This window comes from Topomyia yanbarensis, chromosome 3 (genome assembly GCF_030247195.1).
Source record: "Topomyia yanbarensis strain Yona2022 chromosome 3, ASM3024719v1, whole genome shotgun sequence".
NCBI classification, from domain to species: Eukaryota; Metazoa; Arthropoda; class Insecta; order Diptera; family Culicidae; genus Topomyia; species Topomyia yanbarensis.
The window spans coordinates 294702380-294719772 of record NC_080672.1 but is presented as its reverse complement, the minus strand read 5'-3'; the positions used below and the strand labels follow the sequence as shown (position 1 = coordinate 294719772).

General features: G+C 39.2%; 1 protein-coding gene across 6 annotated transcripts in view; it reads left to right on the top strand.

Annotated features, from left to right (window-relative positions):
- The window catches only part of LOC131691018 (sphingosine kinase 2-like), a 68716-nt gene that overhangs the window by 26905 nt on the left and 24418 nt on the right, over window positions 1–17393 (top strand). For 3 of the 6 annotated variants that reach the window (XM_058977149.1, XM_058977146.1, XM_058977144.1), the window contains exon 2: window positions 1615–2689. In XM_058977149.1, coding sequence (XP_058833132.1) covers window positions 1782–2689 — 908 coding nt within the window. In that variant the 5' untranslated portion in view covers window positions 1615–1781. Of the gene's footprint in view, window positions 1–1535; window positions 2690–17393 lie in introns of all 6 variants that reach the window. The other 3 variants (XM_058977148.1, XM_058977147.1, XM_058977145.1) reach the window with 1 other exon arrangement.

The following is a 17393-nucleotide window of genomic DNA, read 5'->3' as shown; positions in this document are numbered from 1 at the left end:
GAGGCAAGACTGCTTTATTCGAAAGTTATTTTGCTCAAGGGTAGGTTTTTCGATGCGCATTAAAAAAGTTTCTACAGGTCATTGTTCGAAGTGGCGTCCCGGCTCGAGACGCGCGCCTCAGGTAGAAGCCTTTTCATGACATTCCCGAGCAAATGAAAAGCCCATAATACCCCAATGCTCATGATGTTTGACATGGGTGTTTGAAATGGGTTCAACCCATGAAAACACCATCACCATGGTCCGGTAGATCCCATATAAGTTACCATGTGTTGGTGTATTTATGGGTTATTGAGACCATTTTATAATGTCTTAATGGTTGTGAATTTTGGCACGGACCATGTTTAAGGTCTTTTCAAGGGTATATGTGGTATTTAAACCCATGAGTATTTGCTCGGGTTATGTACGTTCTCAGAATGGTGTGATCTCCGCACCAACTACTCTGATTTATTTTTGTATTAGTTAGAAATTAGTACCCGTTTCATTTTTTATTGAAAACATCCTGATACAAGTATTATTAAACATTTTTCAAAGATGCCTAAATTCTAGTTTTTCCTTTCATCCAGGGCAAAATGCCCCCGGTTACAGTATAATATGCCCCACAACAAGAGGATGGTATACCCCACAGCAATCGGTGAGTATGCCTCACAACAACGGGTGGGGCGTTTTAGCCGGTGATGAGCTGTTGTGAGAGCATGAATATTTCTACACGTACACATAGTTTTAAACCAATCGAACAACTAAGATAGTAACTAAAATATTCTAGTAAGTTCGAAATAGTTCTATAAAATCCGACTGTTTCTAATTAGTTGTAATACTAGTGGAAAAAGTGGGAACTTACATCAAAATAGCTCTTTTGAAGCTTTTGTGTATATTGTTGTTTTGCAACATATTAAATATACCAAACTAACTTAGTACGTTGATTTCATGAAACGATACTGTTATCAGTCAGTTTCACTTCTTAGATAATTCAGGAGTCCTGGGAATTGAAGAGGGGCATTTTTTCCCTGATGGGGCGTACTATACCCTTTTATCCTACATTCTACTAAGATCACAATACTTCATTCTCAAAATTCCAAAATCGGAAATTTCTGCTCTTTTTGATACCTCAACTTCATCTTGTTCACCATTTTCCTAGAGAACTGTATTATAATTCAACTTTACTGCTTTAGTGCAGCACATAGCTGCAGTTGATGCAATAATTTTTGCCCGTAATGTCAGTTGTGCACATCTGACACTTTCATCCTCTACTGCGTGCGTTAGGGTCGAATCGATTATATTTGTTTATGTGTGTCATTACAAGACCTCGGACACATGTGGTAAAGGTTAAATATCATCTAGTTACCGTTTCAAATGACTGCTGCCATTTCAGTCTCACTGGAACAGACATCTTTCATCATAATTTTCCTGTTATATACATGGAACTAGACCTTACATCGAATAATACATGTTCGAAAACAAAGTGCAACAACCATAATAGCAGCAACTGTTGCAATTTTGTGCTGGTAACGTTTATTTTTTATTTTTGTACCCAAAAGCCATAAATTTAAAGACAGAGCAAAAAGCAAGTCACGCCCGACAAACTCTGTGTTAAATTTGTCCCATTATTCTGCGAAGCCATAAATCAGTAGCAGCCAAATCACGAATAGCTTACAAGTGAACAAAACAAGCGGTTGTTTTTCTGCCATTGCGATACGCGCAAATCATCAGCATTAGGAAAGATTAATGCGTCTCCCGAAAAGAGTGACGCACTGGAACAAACTGGAAGCAGGTTCGTCGGCAGCATGGTTGACAAGCCTAAATTGGATCTCGCTGGAGAAGAGATAGTGATTCAATCGCCGGCCATCAGCAAGGGAACCGATTGCGGTAGTCCACCGCACGTGGTCTATCTGACGGAAACCTTCTACATCAGCTCCAAAAAGAATACGGTCTTCGAGGTGCGATTAACCGACAAAGGGCTCAGCTTGAAGAAGCAAAGCAATGGGTCAACCAAGGAACAAACGATCCCCCTGAAGGATATCATCGGTTGTCGGTGTTTGCGAAGCAAACGGAAAACTAAGGGTGGATCGGCTTGTGCATGTACTTCCATTTCCGGAACCGCTCAGCTCAAAGTGGTCGAAGAAAATTCCGGCGAACAGGATGAGTCGGACGTCAGTGCATATCTGTACATCTACGCTTACATTCTCAAGCGGAATCGGCGGGGTGGTTTTCGGGAACGCACAACCATTACGCTTAGATTTCGATCCTTCGACAAGTACGAGGATAACAACAAGGAGGCGCAGAAGTGGCGTGCGGCTATCAAGTATCTGATCGCAGGTGAAACCTCCGTCAAGTCAATCTTCCAGCCGAAGGACGTCCGTAAAATGCTAGTGATTCTCAACCCGAAATCGGGCAAGGGGAAAGCGAGGGAAATGTTTCAACAGCGAGTGGCGCCGGTTTTTGCCGAAGCGGAGATCTCGTACGATTTGCACATAACTAAAAAGTCTGACTGGGCCCGCGAATTCGTCCGGAATCGAGATATATATCTGTGGCGTGGGGTTGTCGTTGTTGGTGGCGACGGAATTTTCTACGAAGTCCTGAATGGCCTGTTTGAGCGGGAGGACTGGCAGGCGGCGATAGAGGAAATTCCAATCGGGATCATTCCTTGCGGATCCGGGAACGGACTGGCGAAAACGATTGCACATTTATACGAGTAAGTACACAGTCTTTTTTGCTACAACATGTTTGGGAAGCATTTTGATTTTTAAAAAATAGGGGAACATGATGATTGTTAATATTAGATAACCGTGAAATTGGGGTATCCGAATATATAACAACAGATGAAGGGCTCAGGCCCAAGTCAAAAATATCAAAAGTGGGTTAATCACAAATGATTGTATGTTATGAGATTTTCGAAGATTTTTTCGAATGCTAAACAATATTTTTATTCAAATTAATACCTTCAAATTAAGTTTTTGGTCGATGTCGTTGCATTCACATAATAACATACAATAATTTGTGATTAACCCACTTTTGATATTTTTTACTTGGGTCGTTCTGGCATTGAGCTCTTCAGCTATGTCGTGTTAATCTTTTGCAAAAAAAACACGGAGAACTGCCACATTTTTGGGCTTTGGATAGAGTTCTCCTGAAATGTCTGCTAAAGTAGGCATGAACGGCTAATTGGTCGGTGTTAAGTCAGACCGGACTAAGTCGCAAAACATCAAAAAATGAGATAATTATAGCAATGGATACAGAATTTCGTCAGCTACATTCGACTCTTGCGAGATTTGAAATATGTAACAATAAACAAGAATTACGGCAAAAATTAATTTCCAATCATAATGTAAAGGATGCTGCGATTCAAACTTTAAACTCGTTTTTCTCGAAATCAATATTTTGTCACTTAGTCCGTTCTGACTTAACACTGACCAATTCAAAGAAATATTTAAAATTACCTAATACATATAAACAACAAAACGGGTAAACATTATTATAAAATTCCAGTGATTCTTCAGCAATAATTATAAAACGGATCAAAAATCGTCAATCACACATGTAGATCACCTTTAATTTCGTATTTTATCAGGCACTCACCTGGCTGATCTGGTGATAATCCACCCTCGCTGGCAGCTTGTGATAGAAATATCACACCTAACAGCTTGACACATTTGTACTCTATTTGTGTGTATGTATATTTGTATACAAAAGGTTTATTATCAAGCAAAGAAGCGTAAAACGTTCTGTACAATACGTGGAAGTATACGATTGGAATTGAATTCATGGCGTAGGTGAAATCGGGTTAAAGGGATATGCAGGCTTCTTATTTTTTCTGGAAAGTCTCATAAAGATGCTTATATCAATATACAATTTGTTTGAGGTTCTCGTTGGTTACTGTAAATATCTAGCTAAATGCTGTACTGAAAGTGTTTACAATATTATCTGCTACCGCTTCTACTATAGACACTCTTTTCAGCTAATAGAAATGTTACTCTGCCAGGAGCTATCTATGCAACTTATACTAATTTACAGATTACGCTCGCTCACATAAACAGTGTCCCACATACCCTGACGATCCCTATAAATAGGTCATGCGCAGCAAATAAACAAACTCGAGTCATATGGGGGAGTAGATATTTTATGGGTGTTCTGCGATTAAACTTCGAACAGTTTCAGCTTCGATGAAGTGAATGATAAGCGTCAGATGCAGGTACCTAATTCCAACAATGGGATTTAACCTGCTCGGATTACTGTTAATCCTTAATTCCATTGATTAACGAAAGCTTGATGATTTGGAAAAGAACTATAAATTTAAGACTAGCTTCTTTCCATTCCAGTTATTGTATTATCACATTGGATTGATTCAACCAGAAAACGATATGCGCGAGCTTGAATGTCAATATTAGGAATAATTAATGCGTCTCACACTGAAACATACCTGAAGCAGGTGCGTGCGGTAGCTTGGTTGACAAGCCAAAAATGAATGTCGTAGAGAAGATATAGTGATTCAATCGTCTGTTATCAGTAATGTAATTGATTGCAATAGTCCACCGTACGTGATCTATCTGACGGAAGCCTTCTACAGAGGTCCGATTAACCAACAAAGGGTTGTTTGAAGAAGCAGAGTACAGGCCAGACTCAATTACCCGTATCTCAAGATCTCCTGACTATTCCGTAGTTCCTCACTGCTGATAATCAAATCGGAAAAAAACACATTTGTTGTACATTCGAAAAGTACTATTTAAGGTGCATTGCTTATACCTCGGCATGATACTGTACCTTGACGTGGTCCGGGAGCTTTACCACCAAAGCAGTATATCAGTGATTATATCACAGAAACTTGGGTTACGATTATTTTCTTTTTAGTTAAGCTACATTGGGATCAATTTTAGTACTTAACTTAGTGACCTTTATTATCTACTGCCATGGTAAAATTATATACAATGTGCGTTTAGGGCCCAATTCTCTCTGGAGACACCCTTATTTTATTACCATATTTTAAATTGGATCCCTGCTAACACTCACTAACCCAAATTGTTTATTCTATCATATACACTCACAATCTCTCATTCCAAACATACAAACGTAGCCTTCGCGATCACACAAACCTGCATGGTCACAAATGCGAACGCCAATTATCTCGCCAACATTCAAACACCCCGGTAATTAGGTGAACGTTTGCACCTAAAAATTTACTAACGCGGTCTCAAGCATCAACCCACCGCAATTATGAATCGGTCACATCCGGAAGTCCCTTGATCATAGCAGCCCACAATCATGCTTTCAGTTGGACCAATAGAAATAAAAACTAGACAAGACGTCCACGCGTGATCATTGAAGAACACGCGAACATGCGAATGGCCACACGTTTATAAAAATAATGTGTCCATGCGAAGTTACATACACACTAGCAAACGCGACAAAAACGTCAACATACAAAAGCTCGAGTCCTTTGCGATCATCCACACACACCCACACCCACGATCTCGTAAAAGGGATAACACCCCGGTAACTAAGTGAACGGTTTAGTACTTATAAATTCACAAACGCGGTCTCAAGAGTGAACCTACAAATGCCCGTGCTCGCGCGATCATGAATCGGTTTCGTCCGGAAGCCCCTATTCTCGGCTCTAGTAGCATAAGTCCAATGCCTTCAGGTGAACTAATCAAAAAGATGATGCTCATATCCACTAAACTACACGTTCCATGGCGACATAAAAATCGAATTTATACACACGAAGTCACATACACGCGACAAACAAACATACAAATGCTTGAGCCCTTCGCTATCATCCACGAAACCTACACCCGTGCTCTCGCAGACATGATAACTTCCCGGTGATAATACGAACGTCTCAGTACTTATAAATATTCAAACGTGTTCTCAAGTGTGAACCTACAGTCCCCCGCACTCACGCGATCATGAATCGGTCACGTCCGGACGTCTATCCTCGATTTCAGAAGTCTAGGTCCATGCCTTCAATCGAATCAATTAAAAAGAAAGCTCTCATATCCACTGGACAACACGTTCCATGAAGACATGACCGGGAACTCTAGTGATATGGAGTAACTCATTACCTGTCAGAATGTGATCCGTACACCGAAAACTAAATATCAGAATGACGGTCCAAAAACACACGCGAATATGTGAATGGCCACAGGGTTACAAAATCGAATTTATTCACACGCGGTCACATGCACGTGAGCACACGCGACAAACACGTCAACATACGAAGGATTAAGCTTTTCGCGATCATCTTCGCACACTTACGTTCGCGATCGCGCTAACTTTATAGCACTCCAGTAACAATATAAACGTTTTAGTACTTACGAAGTTACAAACGCGGTCTCAAACACGAACCCGCAAACGCGCGCGATCATGAATCGGTCACGGAAATTTTTACCCTCTATGCTAGTAACTTAGGTTCATATATTCAGTTATACCAATCAAAAAATAAAGCTCATATCCACTAGACAACACGTTCCATGGCGATATGACTGGGAACTCTAGTGATATGGAAGAACCCACTTTGTTCTAGAATCTGAACCGTACACGAAAAATTAAGTATCAGATTCACGGTTCGCGCGTGATTATTTTAGAACACACGCGAATATAGAATTTATACATGCGAAGTTACATACACGTTAGTACACGCGACATACAAACGCACACGCGATCGAACACGTTAACGTACAAATGCTCAAGCCCTTCGCGATGAAACACGCGATCGCGAAGTCCTTACGACCGCTCATACGTGAACCGTACTATAAATATCACATACAGAATCGCAACCCACTACAATTGACCTAAAGTAGTGTTTTAGTGGGCGCCATTGCCTGTCTCGTCTGCAATATTAGTGTGTGATTCTGACAAGACTAAGCTAGCGCCGGATTGACGCTAGCTCCAAAAAAATGGAGACACAATTTGTGTCCTGAGCAAATCCCATGTCACATCACGCAAGCAATAGTAGCTCATTTGAAGCTGATGAGAACTAATGAAATCGAAACATTTGGTTTGGCTTAGCAAGCCACTGCAAGATGCACTCTGCTATATTTCTCCTTAGTGGAGAACAATTTTGGTAAAAATTATTTTTTCTCATTTAAGGAGAAAATTATCTAAAACCATCTTTGCGCATGGAGAGCACAAATCCTAGGCGCTAGATTAGTTCTGTCACTAAGTTTTTGTCGGATTCTGATAAGACTAAGTCAAAACGCAACTTCCTTAACTAATTTAGTTATAGGTTTTGTGCTCTTCACGCGCACAGATAATTTTTAACAATTTTCTCCTTAATGGAAAAATAGTTTTTATCAAAAATGTCGCATGGTGTCTGGTAGAAAAAAAGACAAAAAATTGAGTATCGTTAAAGTACTCAAAATTCGGAAGATTAAGCTCTAATTAGATGCTCCTCTTTCATCTGAGCCTAGCCTTGAAATGTTGTATCGGGGGTCTAGAACATCTATTTTTTAACATATTGATGACCATTTTTAGGAAGTTTTTCAACAGATATCTCACTTTTAGGAGTTCAAATGAGTGAACACAAAGTGTCAGGGGAGCAAACTTATTACGTTAATAACGTCCTTTGAAGACACCTTTTAGCCAGTTTAGCGTGGGTAATTAGGAGCCTTAAAATTCCCAAAACAAATTCAAATATTTTTTTTGCCGCGATCGAAAAACTATGAGCAGTGGTCCAAATTTTAGAAGAAAATTATTTCCCACAAAATCATTTCATTTTGTAGTCTGCGAGAAAATGTTTGGAAGCAGCAATGTGTTATCTGTTTTAGGCTTTGTTTATTTGTTCGAAGTAGCAATTCTATTGTAGCATATATGGAAAAGTTGAAATTTTAAAGTGCTATTTAGCTTTCGAACTAAACATATTCGGAGGAAGTTGTAATAAAGTGTTTATAAGAAATTTGTAAAGGGTATCAATTTGGTCCGCATGTATTCACTACGCAATACCGCGATCAACCATTAAATTTCGCATGTGTAAGAATACAAGCATCATAAAAGATCTGGGTCGTCTACCGCTTTTCCACCCGAAGTAGAAACGGTACTTGTATTATGGGTAAAAATGTACTAAAAATATGATATGATTAAAGATAGTTCGTTTTACGCTACCAGCCATATTAGTGATTCCCCACACCTTTACCATTTTTATTGCAATTTTGAATAGTAAAGTTTCTTATCGGATTGCATAAAACTACACAAGTATGGTTAACCAATCGTATGCATTTCAGGTGCAGAAAATACGAAAAAGCAACTATTATTTATAGGGCAGTTAGAAGAGCTGTGTCCAGCACTGTAAGTTTATCGTGATCTTCAATAATTACATGGCAGCCACACGATTTAGTTTGTTTATGGCCTGTTGCAAACCAGCCAGTCGCCCAAGTAACCTAGAAAATGTTATAGGTTTTTCTTGCAACACCTGCCTGTAGATTCTTGACGGCAATTCCATTTCATCACGGCAGTGCTTGATTTAGTCTATGGGCTAAACCCTTTATTACGAAACAGCCATAAATTTGACCGAGTACCGACCATTATAAGTAAAACCTGTTAAATACATACTAGTTATTGGCTTTGCTTTTGTTGTTTTCTAAATATACAATGTAGTCAATACTAATACATGTTTGTGTAGTGGTGCCTCAAAATATCGATTTGTGACATAAATAAAAATTAACATATTTAGTTTTATTGAGGCTCGTATCGTGGAAATTGAACATTATTGAGCACTAGAAGTATTTTTGATCTAAAATGCCTTTACAGATGGTTTAGTATGTGGTCCAAATGTGCGGCCACAGAACCCAAAGTTTTCAGTATCACAAAAATCATCAATATGCGTCTGTAAATCAGACACGGAAAAACTTTCACTAATTCCACTGATCAGGGCGTCAAGGACCACGAAATACTTATTAAAATAGATTTACCCACTTAAGACAGATGTCTTCCGTTTAATTCCACTATAATAATAATTAATAATAATAATAATGTTGATGAAATTCCGTACTTAACCTCGGTCGTGTTAATGTTCACCCCGCAGTCTACTGCATGTCTTACTTTAACTGAAAAATGTGCGCGAAGTATCAGGCTTTGAAGGAAAAATAAGAATTGGACTGATATATGATATTCAATGCATAAATACGTTTTCCGATATATTTTAGCGAATTGAACTTTTTTTTCATGTACCGAAAATGGTTCAAGTTGGTAATTTATTTCAAACATACCCTCAAATATGCTTTTCGCCTTATGTTTTACAGACTCGGATGACACAATATAATTCAACAAACAGTTTTAGCACCACTCTATTAAAGGGTCCTGAAGTGAATTAAGTATGTATTTGGATTTATGAAGTCACGGAAAAATCTCTACGTGACTGCATAATCAGTAGCAGTTTTTTTTTGTTTCTATGATCTACTCCGTGATAGTGCAGAATATAGTGTTTCCAAATAGTGCCCTCAAGATTCTATTTGCTTGGTTTTTATGTGGTTTTCGTTTTGCAGAATTTTAGGTTGGCAAAATTGCATGGAAGTGGATTTGCAGTTTGTGGGGCACGTATCTCTGCCAAAAAAGGCTACTGTATTGGGTTTTTGTTGGTCCAGACTGGAGAAATAAAATCCCCATTGGCAACATGCTGTTTCTCGAATGCAGATCCCTGCATCTCGAATTGAGTACATATGTCGAAGCTTTGATTATTCAACGACTGCTAACGATGAAATTGAACATTCCGGCGCAGTGCTTTGTGGGAATGACTGTTTCTATCCACGCAGCTTGAATGATGCATCTCCGCATTAGCCTTTGTGTAACCTGCTTTGATGAGTGTCATTAAAGGCTTTGATGGATCTGTAAACATTTGCCGTTTCAATGTTCTGCTGTGTGTCTATTGCGAAGCGATAGAGTTAGTTCCAGTCTGTTAGATTACACATTAGATAGGAAATTGATCAAACAAAACAGCTCTATAAGATATACGCACCTACTTCTTCCGACGGAGTCGTGTATGCATACTCACACAATAATATTATTCAAGCGTGCCATTGCACTATGGTCTCGAAGCCGTATTAAGGAAGACAAAACTGCTCGAGCCCAAACCGTTAGCTCTTCATGTATATTGTCTTCGGCAAACTTTCTTAGTAGTTTTGTAGTTTAGATTCAACAAAGTTGCTTCAATTTGATTATTTTACAACTTTAGAACATTGCGTAGCCTAATTTTACATATGCAATAAGTTGCTACTTTGAACATCCTAACTACAAGGACCACGCTAATTTAAATAATATGGAAAAATTGGCAAAACAGTAATAAGCAAGTTTGCCGGAGATATTATATATCTAAATTAATGGTTTGGGCGCAAACAGTTTTGTCTTTCTAAATACGGCTTTGGGACCATAGTGCGTCTATCTTGTTATATCGTTAAGTTATTCTACGGTACGACGTATTTTATAAACAAAACACTGTCTGGATTCTATCCGGTGAATTATCTTTCCTGCGAAAGTGTCATTTCTCGGCCCCATAGTTAGCAATTTTGCGTCAAAGGCTCTATAGCCTTTCGTCGTGCTACGCAAGCAGGAAAATCCAATACTTTTACATCAAACAAATTCTGTGAAAATATACGACACCAAAATCAACACTTTTTAGAGAATTGTTACGTCAAATTTAAGAAGAATATTGTGTGTATCGGCGACATAACAACACAGATCTATTGTTTGGTTTTTCATTGCGCGTTATCCTAGTGTGATGAAAAGATGCAAAAGTATATTTATTTATTTATTTATTCGTCAATCAATTGTAGACTACATTATACAAACATTAATTGCTTATATACTATACTGTATACTATTCCTCCCTCTCCAAGGTTTAGGGGTTTGACGGTATTGCAAACATCATCAAGCATCAATTGCTTTAAGGTGAGTATTGCATTACGCCTCGATAGTGGTGCATCGAGGAGACCGAGAGGGCTTATGCGCCTTTTTTATGTTATATGTTGCTTCATACTCTGCACTTGCGCATACCAACGCTAAACCACTGGTCTATGCGCGGTGTTGTGGCCGACTGGCGGATCGACGTAGATTGACTTTTGCTGTGTGCCGTGTTTGCAAACATTGTTCTATTGATGGTATTCGTGGACGGGGCTCACAGAGGGAGTCATTGTGTGTCCATTTATCGGTTGACTTCATCATCGTGCATATACCATTAATAATTAAATTAATTTAATAAAGTAGAATAAGTAGAAAACTATTAGTTGTAACTTTGTGATAATCGTAGTTTTTCGTACTAGTGTACAACTGTTATGTGCTAGTCGTATGTCTATCTATGTATGTATTCGTCTGAGTATTTGTGACAGTTGGGTCAGGGAATGGATGCAGAACTGACGTATATGATAGAATAGTGGCTAATACTTCTGGTGATCAATCTGAGCATTTGGTTCTATTCATTCGGAAAAATCGGGTTGGATAAATTAGGGTAAAATAAATTTACCGACGCACGCGAGTCATCCACAGGGATGCCAACGGTACCGATTAACTACATTTTTTTCGGTATATTTACATTTGTACAAGCCGTACAGCCCGCTACAGCGACGCATCACTACAGCTCTTGCCAGAACGGTAGCCAAACCGAGTACATTTTCCCGTACAGCAGTAGAATACATTTTTGTTTTGCTGCTGTACTCCCACTGCTCGGTGAGAGTGTGGCGTAGAAAAGTTTGTTCTCTCGCTTTGTACATTTTTCTCTGCATAGTCAAAGGTAGAGGCCCGCACACGAAAGCGTTGATGCCGGCCGTGGCGTAAATGAGCCGCATTCATTGTCGTAATTTTTGAATAAAAATATTAAAAAGATTGAAAATATTAAAAAATGTAAAATAAGGAAAGAGAAGCTGTACCGCTCGCGTCTGGTGGCTGTACTGGGGACAGTAGTTTTTTGTCATGTTACTGCTTTGCACACAGGCAGCCGTACAGCGCTGGGTGTACTGCACTAGCGAATGACAGCAGCATCGAGAGAGAAATGAGAATGTAAGCAGAAAAATTACAGCAGCAGAAAAGGTAGGCATTTTGCATCCTTGGTCATCCATTCCCGGCCAGCCTAGCATGATGAAAGTCTAACAGCATGCAATTGTCGTTAATGATAAATATACAACATTTGCTGCATTTAGACGAGTTTGATTGCATGTTACGTATGTTTTTCTATTCTACTTCATTAGTCTGTTTCTTATGTACAACTATTAGTTTGATTTTCCATTATTTATGTATACCAAAATAGTATTGTTCAATTTATACACTTCTAGTAGAGATGGTCGGGTTTCAATTTTTTCGAACCCGAACCCGACCCGAACCCGAGAGCTTGAAAATTGAAAACCCCGAACCCGACCCGAGCCCGAAATTATAAAATTTGAAAAACCCGAACCCGACCCGAGCCCGAAAATTGTAAAATTGAAGAACCCGGACCCGACCCGTACCCGAGAATAAAAATTTTGTAAAACCCGAACCCGACCCGACCCGGAGAATTTTAAAATTTGAAAACCCGAACCCGACCCGAAAATTTAAAATTTGAGAAACCCGATCCGAACCAAACTTGTTAGTACGGAGAATCGACCAAAGATCTCGAAGATTTCTAATTTTAGGCACCCGAGCTGGACCCAAGGCTCATCTAAGAGTAGTAGAATCATTCGAATCACCATACGCATTGAGTTATATCTGTCTATGGCAAAACGAATCACTGGCGAGTAGAATTCGCATTTATATTGACTATTATTGAACATCAAATTTGTAATGTTCTGAGATCGTCGGTATCTTAATCGGAAATCAGGATAGATCGGTGGCTAACTGAAGGGGAAACAAAAAGCTTAATGGTGACAGTTTCAAACAACCTTGCCCGTCGCACTTAACCAAAATTTCTAATTCTTTATCAAAAACCATTCTTGAAAAGGCAGATTTGTATAATTTATTACTGGTTGGTACGGTCAAACTTGTGTCGAAGGGTGTCAATCAAGATTCTCTGACGCGTTTTTTATGTCACATCATTAGCGTTAGGACTATCTATGATGGGGTATCTAAATTATATTATGCTTCAGATTATACGGTAAGCGCGCCAGTAGAGATGCTTCGACATCTCCAACGGAGCTTTCGGAACGACTCCAAACTTTAAAAAATCCGTCAATGGCTTCAACAGAACACACAATTTGCGATTAATTCCTCAAGAGCGTGGAAATTGATATATTTTCATGAAGAAATCCGGATCATGCAACGGCCCAGCCTGGGGACAATCTGACAATCTGTGAGTTCAATATATGGGAATTTGTCTTTGTAGTCAATGGTTGAAAAGCATCTCGTGGATCGCAACTATGCCAAGAATATACAAATCGCGCTGCCTTAATATTTAATTATCATTTTAATTCATGTTTCTATTTATAATATACATAGTTAAAACAATTATAATTCAATATGTAGCAAAAAGTACTACTATTCAGTATACTCGCGACACCCACTTTTCGATTTCTATCGCGACTGTCAAAACGACCAATCAGGAGCGGATCAATAGATAGATATTTATTGTCTCTACTTCCCTTAGATTTTCACTCGCTTTGCTGTAGATACGATTTGCTGTAGGCTTTAGCCGAGTTTCAGGCGTTTACTCTAACCGCGTATCAGTTTTAAAGTACCTATCGAAATTTATAATAGAAAGTTGAACCAATATTTTCCGAGAAATTTCTGTGGACTTGGTTTGTTACTAATTATCATGAAAAATAAATTGCAAAAACATTTTAGATTTGAAACGTCTTGCTGAATACTCTAAAATGAATGTTCGTTTAAAAAATAAAATAATTCGAGTAGCTTGCGAATCTGAAGAGAGGGAATTTTATACAAGGATGAAAAAATACAATATTTGAGCACCAGAAAACAACGACGAATTCTAGCGATTCAAATGTGCTAACATTTAGTACGGTTATATGTGTCATCCATTCGTATCAAGAAGTAGAATACACTACTACAAAAAGAGACTGGGTTTTGTGTACAGACGCCAACTGCATCCAGAAATGGTTGGGTTGTTTTGTTCAAAACCCGAACCCGACCCGACCCCGATCATTTCTAATTTGAAAAACCCGAACCCGACCCGAGCCCGAAAGTTCAAAATTGCAAAAACCCGGACCCGACCCGAACCCGAGATTTCCAAATTTGAAAACCCGGAACCCGACCCGAACCCGAGAAGCTTAAATTTATAGAACCCGAACCCGACCCGAAACCCGTCGGGTTCGGGTCGGGTCCGGGTTTCGGGTCCAAAAACCCGAACCCGACCATCTCTAACTTCTAGTCAAGCTCTTTTTCTTTATTCGGCATGTTATGATTCCTTCTATTAGTATATCTCTACTATACGCTATCTATACTTATATAGGTACAAAAGCTCGTGGCCTTCGCGATAACACAAACCTGGCCACAAACGCGACCATGCAATTGCAATAATCCACATATACTTACGCCCGCGATTTCGCCTACATGAAAACACCCCGGTAGTTAAGTAACGTGGCATCTTTAAACTTCCAAACGCGGTCTCAAACATTAACCCACCACTCGCGCGATCATGAAACGGTCACGTCCGAAAGTTTTACCAGTCTGGACTAATGCCTTCAGTTGAACCAATCAAAAAAGTGACGCTCATATTCACTAAATAACACGTTCCATGGTGACATGACCTGAAACTCAAGTTTCCCCATAGGGAAACGGACTACCATCTGTACCATACACTAAAAATTAAGCATCAGATTCACGGTTCGCGCGCGACCAAGCAAAAATACACACTACGTGGGGGTGGGCGTAGCGTATTGGTAAATCGATTGCCTTGTACGCAGCGCACCTTGGTTCGAGTCCCGACCCCGCACATAGGGTTAGAAATTTTTCATAAGAGATTTTTCTAGCCCGAAGAGGCGAATGACCTTAAGGTTAAAACCTCTATAATCGAAATAAAAAACACACTACGCCATTATAAAATCGAAGTTATACACGCGAAGTCACATACACGTGACAAACACGTTAATATACAAATGCTTGAGCCCTTCGCGATCATCCCCGGCATCTACACCCGCGATCTAGTAAACATGATAGCATCCCAATGATAAAGTGAATGTCTCAGCTCCTATAAATTTTCAAACGCGGTCTTAAGCGTGAACCTAAAAACTCCCGCACTCGCACGATCATGAATCGGTCACTTCCGGATGTTTCCATCCTTGATATCAGCAGACTAGGTCTATGCCTTCAATTGGATCAATTAAAAAAAAAAGAAAGCTCTCATATCCACTGGACACCACGTTACATGGCGACATGACCGAGGACTCTAGTGATATAGGGTAACTTACTCCCTGTCAGAATGTGAAGTGTACACCAAAAACTAACTATCAGAATGAAGGTCCGCGTGACCATCCAAGAACGCACGCGTATATAGGAAATGCCACACGGTTACAAAATCCAGTCTTGTACACGCGAAGTCACATGAACGCGAGCACACGTGACAAACACGTTAACGTACAAACGCTTAAGCCCTTCGCGATTAACAACGCACACCTACGTTCTCGATCGCGCAAACTTAATAACACGCCAGTAATAATGAGAACATTTTAGCACTTACGAAGTTTTAAACGCTGTTTCAAGCACGAACCTACAAACGTCCGTTTTCGCGCGCTCATGAATCGGTCACGTCCGGAAACCATTACTCTCTGTCCTAATAACTTAGGTCCATACATTCAGCAGGACCGAAAAAAAAAATACAGCACATATCCACTAGACAACACATTCCATGGCGACATCATCGGGCACTCTAGTGATATGGAAGATCTCACACTCTTTTAGCATCTTAGCAGTACATCAAAAATAAAGTATTAGACTCACGGTCCGCGCGCGATTATCCAAGAACACACGCGAATATACGAAAGGCACACGGTTATAAAGTAGAATTTTTACACGCGAAGTTACATACACGTTAACACACGCGACATACAAACGCACACGCGATCGAACACGTTAACTACAAATGCTCGAGCTCTTCGCGATGATACACGCGATCGCGAGTCCCTACGCCCGCGCATACCTGAACCGTACAATGAATATCACATTCAGAATCACGGCCCGCTACAATTGGCCTAATGCAGTGTTTTTGCCTGTCTCGTCTGCAAATTGTAGTATGTGATTCTGACGGGGAGCCCTTCCGAGAACCTAGCTCTACAGCTCCAGTAGGACAACTCTCAAAAAAAAATACTATACTGTATACTATTCCTATGTACTATGATGCCGCAAAGAGTTGAAAAACTATTTTAAACTTGTTCGGGGCATGGTAAGGTCAATACTTTCACAATGCTCGTTATACACAGCCCTCATCTGGTTTAGTGGTCCGAATTTAGCATAATCTGTACTGTGATGACCTATCGCGAACAAATTTCTATTGCGTAATTGACGAGTAGGAGCATATAAATTTAATTTTGACAATATGTAAGATGAGTCAGTACGCTGCATGATGATATCGTTTAGAAACGAGATCATAGCATAGTCCCGACGTTCTTTCAATGTTTGAATGTCTATCAACATGCAACGTGTTTCATAAGATGGAAGAGGGAATGCTGTCCATCTTAACTTGCGTTTTTTTATGAATGGTGACCAAAAAATACTACAATATTCTAAAATAGACCGAACATATGCTACGTAAAGAGTTTTAATTGTGTAAGGATCTTGAAAGTGATATCCGAATCGTTTTATAAAATTAAGCATATTACTAGTTCTATGAACAATTGTGTTGTAATGTTCCACAAATTTGTCTAAGATGACTCCTAAATCTCTTATTTTATCGCATTTCTGAACGGTTTGTTACCTATTGTAATTGACACGGAGGTCGTAATTTGTTTTCTGCTAAAAGTTATGAGATTACTTTTTTTTAACATTTAATTCCAGTAAACATTTACAACACCATGTATAAAAGATTTGTGTTTCATTGTGAAAAACATTACAGTCATTATTATTTCTAATTTCTAAAAATAGCTTCATATCATCCGCATATATGAGAATTTTAATGTTTTTTTTTCAAAATAAGAGAGATGTCGTTGACAAATAAAATGAAAAGAAGAGGTCCTAAGTGTGAACCTTGAGGAACCCCCGAAGTAACTTTAATTATATCAGATTTCATTTCATAGAATTTTACTATTTGCTGGGGATCTGTTAAATACGACTTAATCCAATTGAGGAGTCTCATCTCGATTCCCAATTTTTCAAGTTTAAAAATTAACATGGGAACGTCCAATTTATCGAAAGCTTTGCTGAAGTCAGTGTAAAGAGCTTCTATATGATTTCATTTATCCATGGCACTGGCATTTAACGAGTAATCAACAAATTCTAAAAGGTTTGTACTAGTTGAACGGCCTTTAAAAAATCCATGTTGTGAATTTGTTATTTTATGT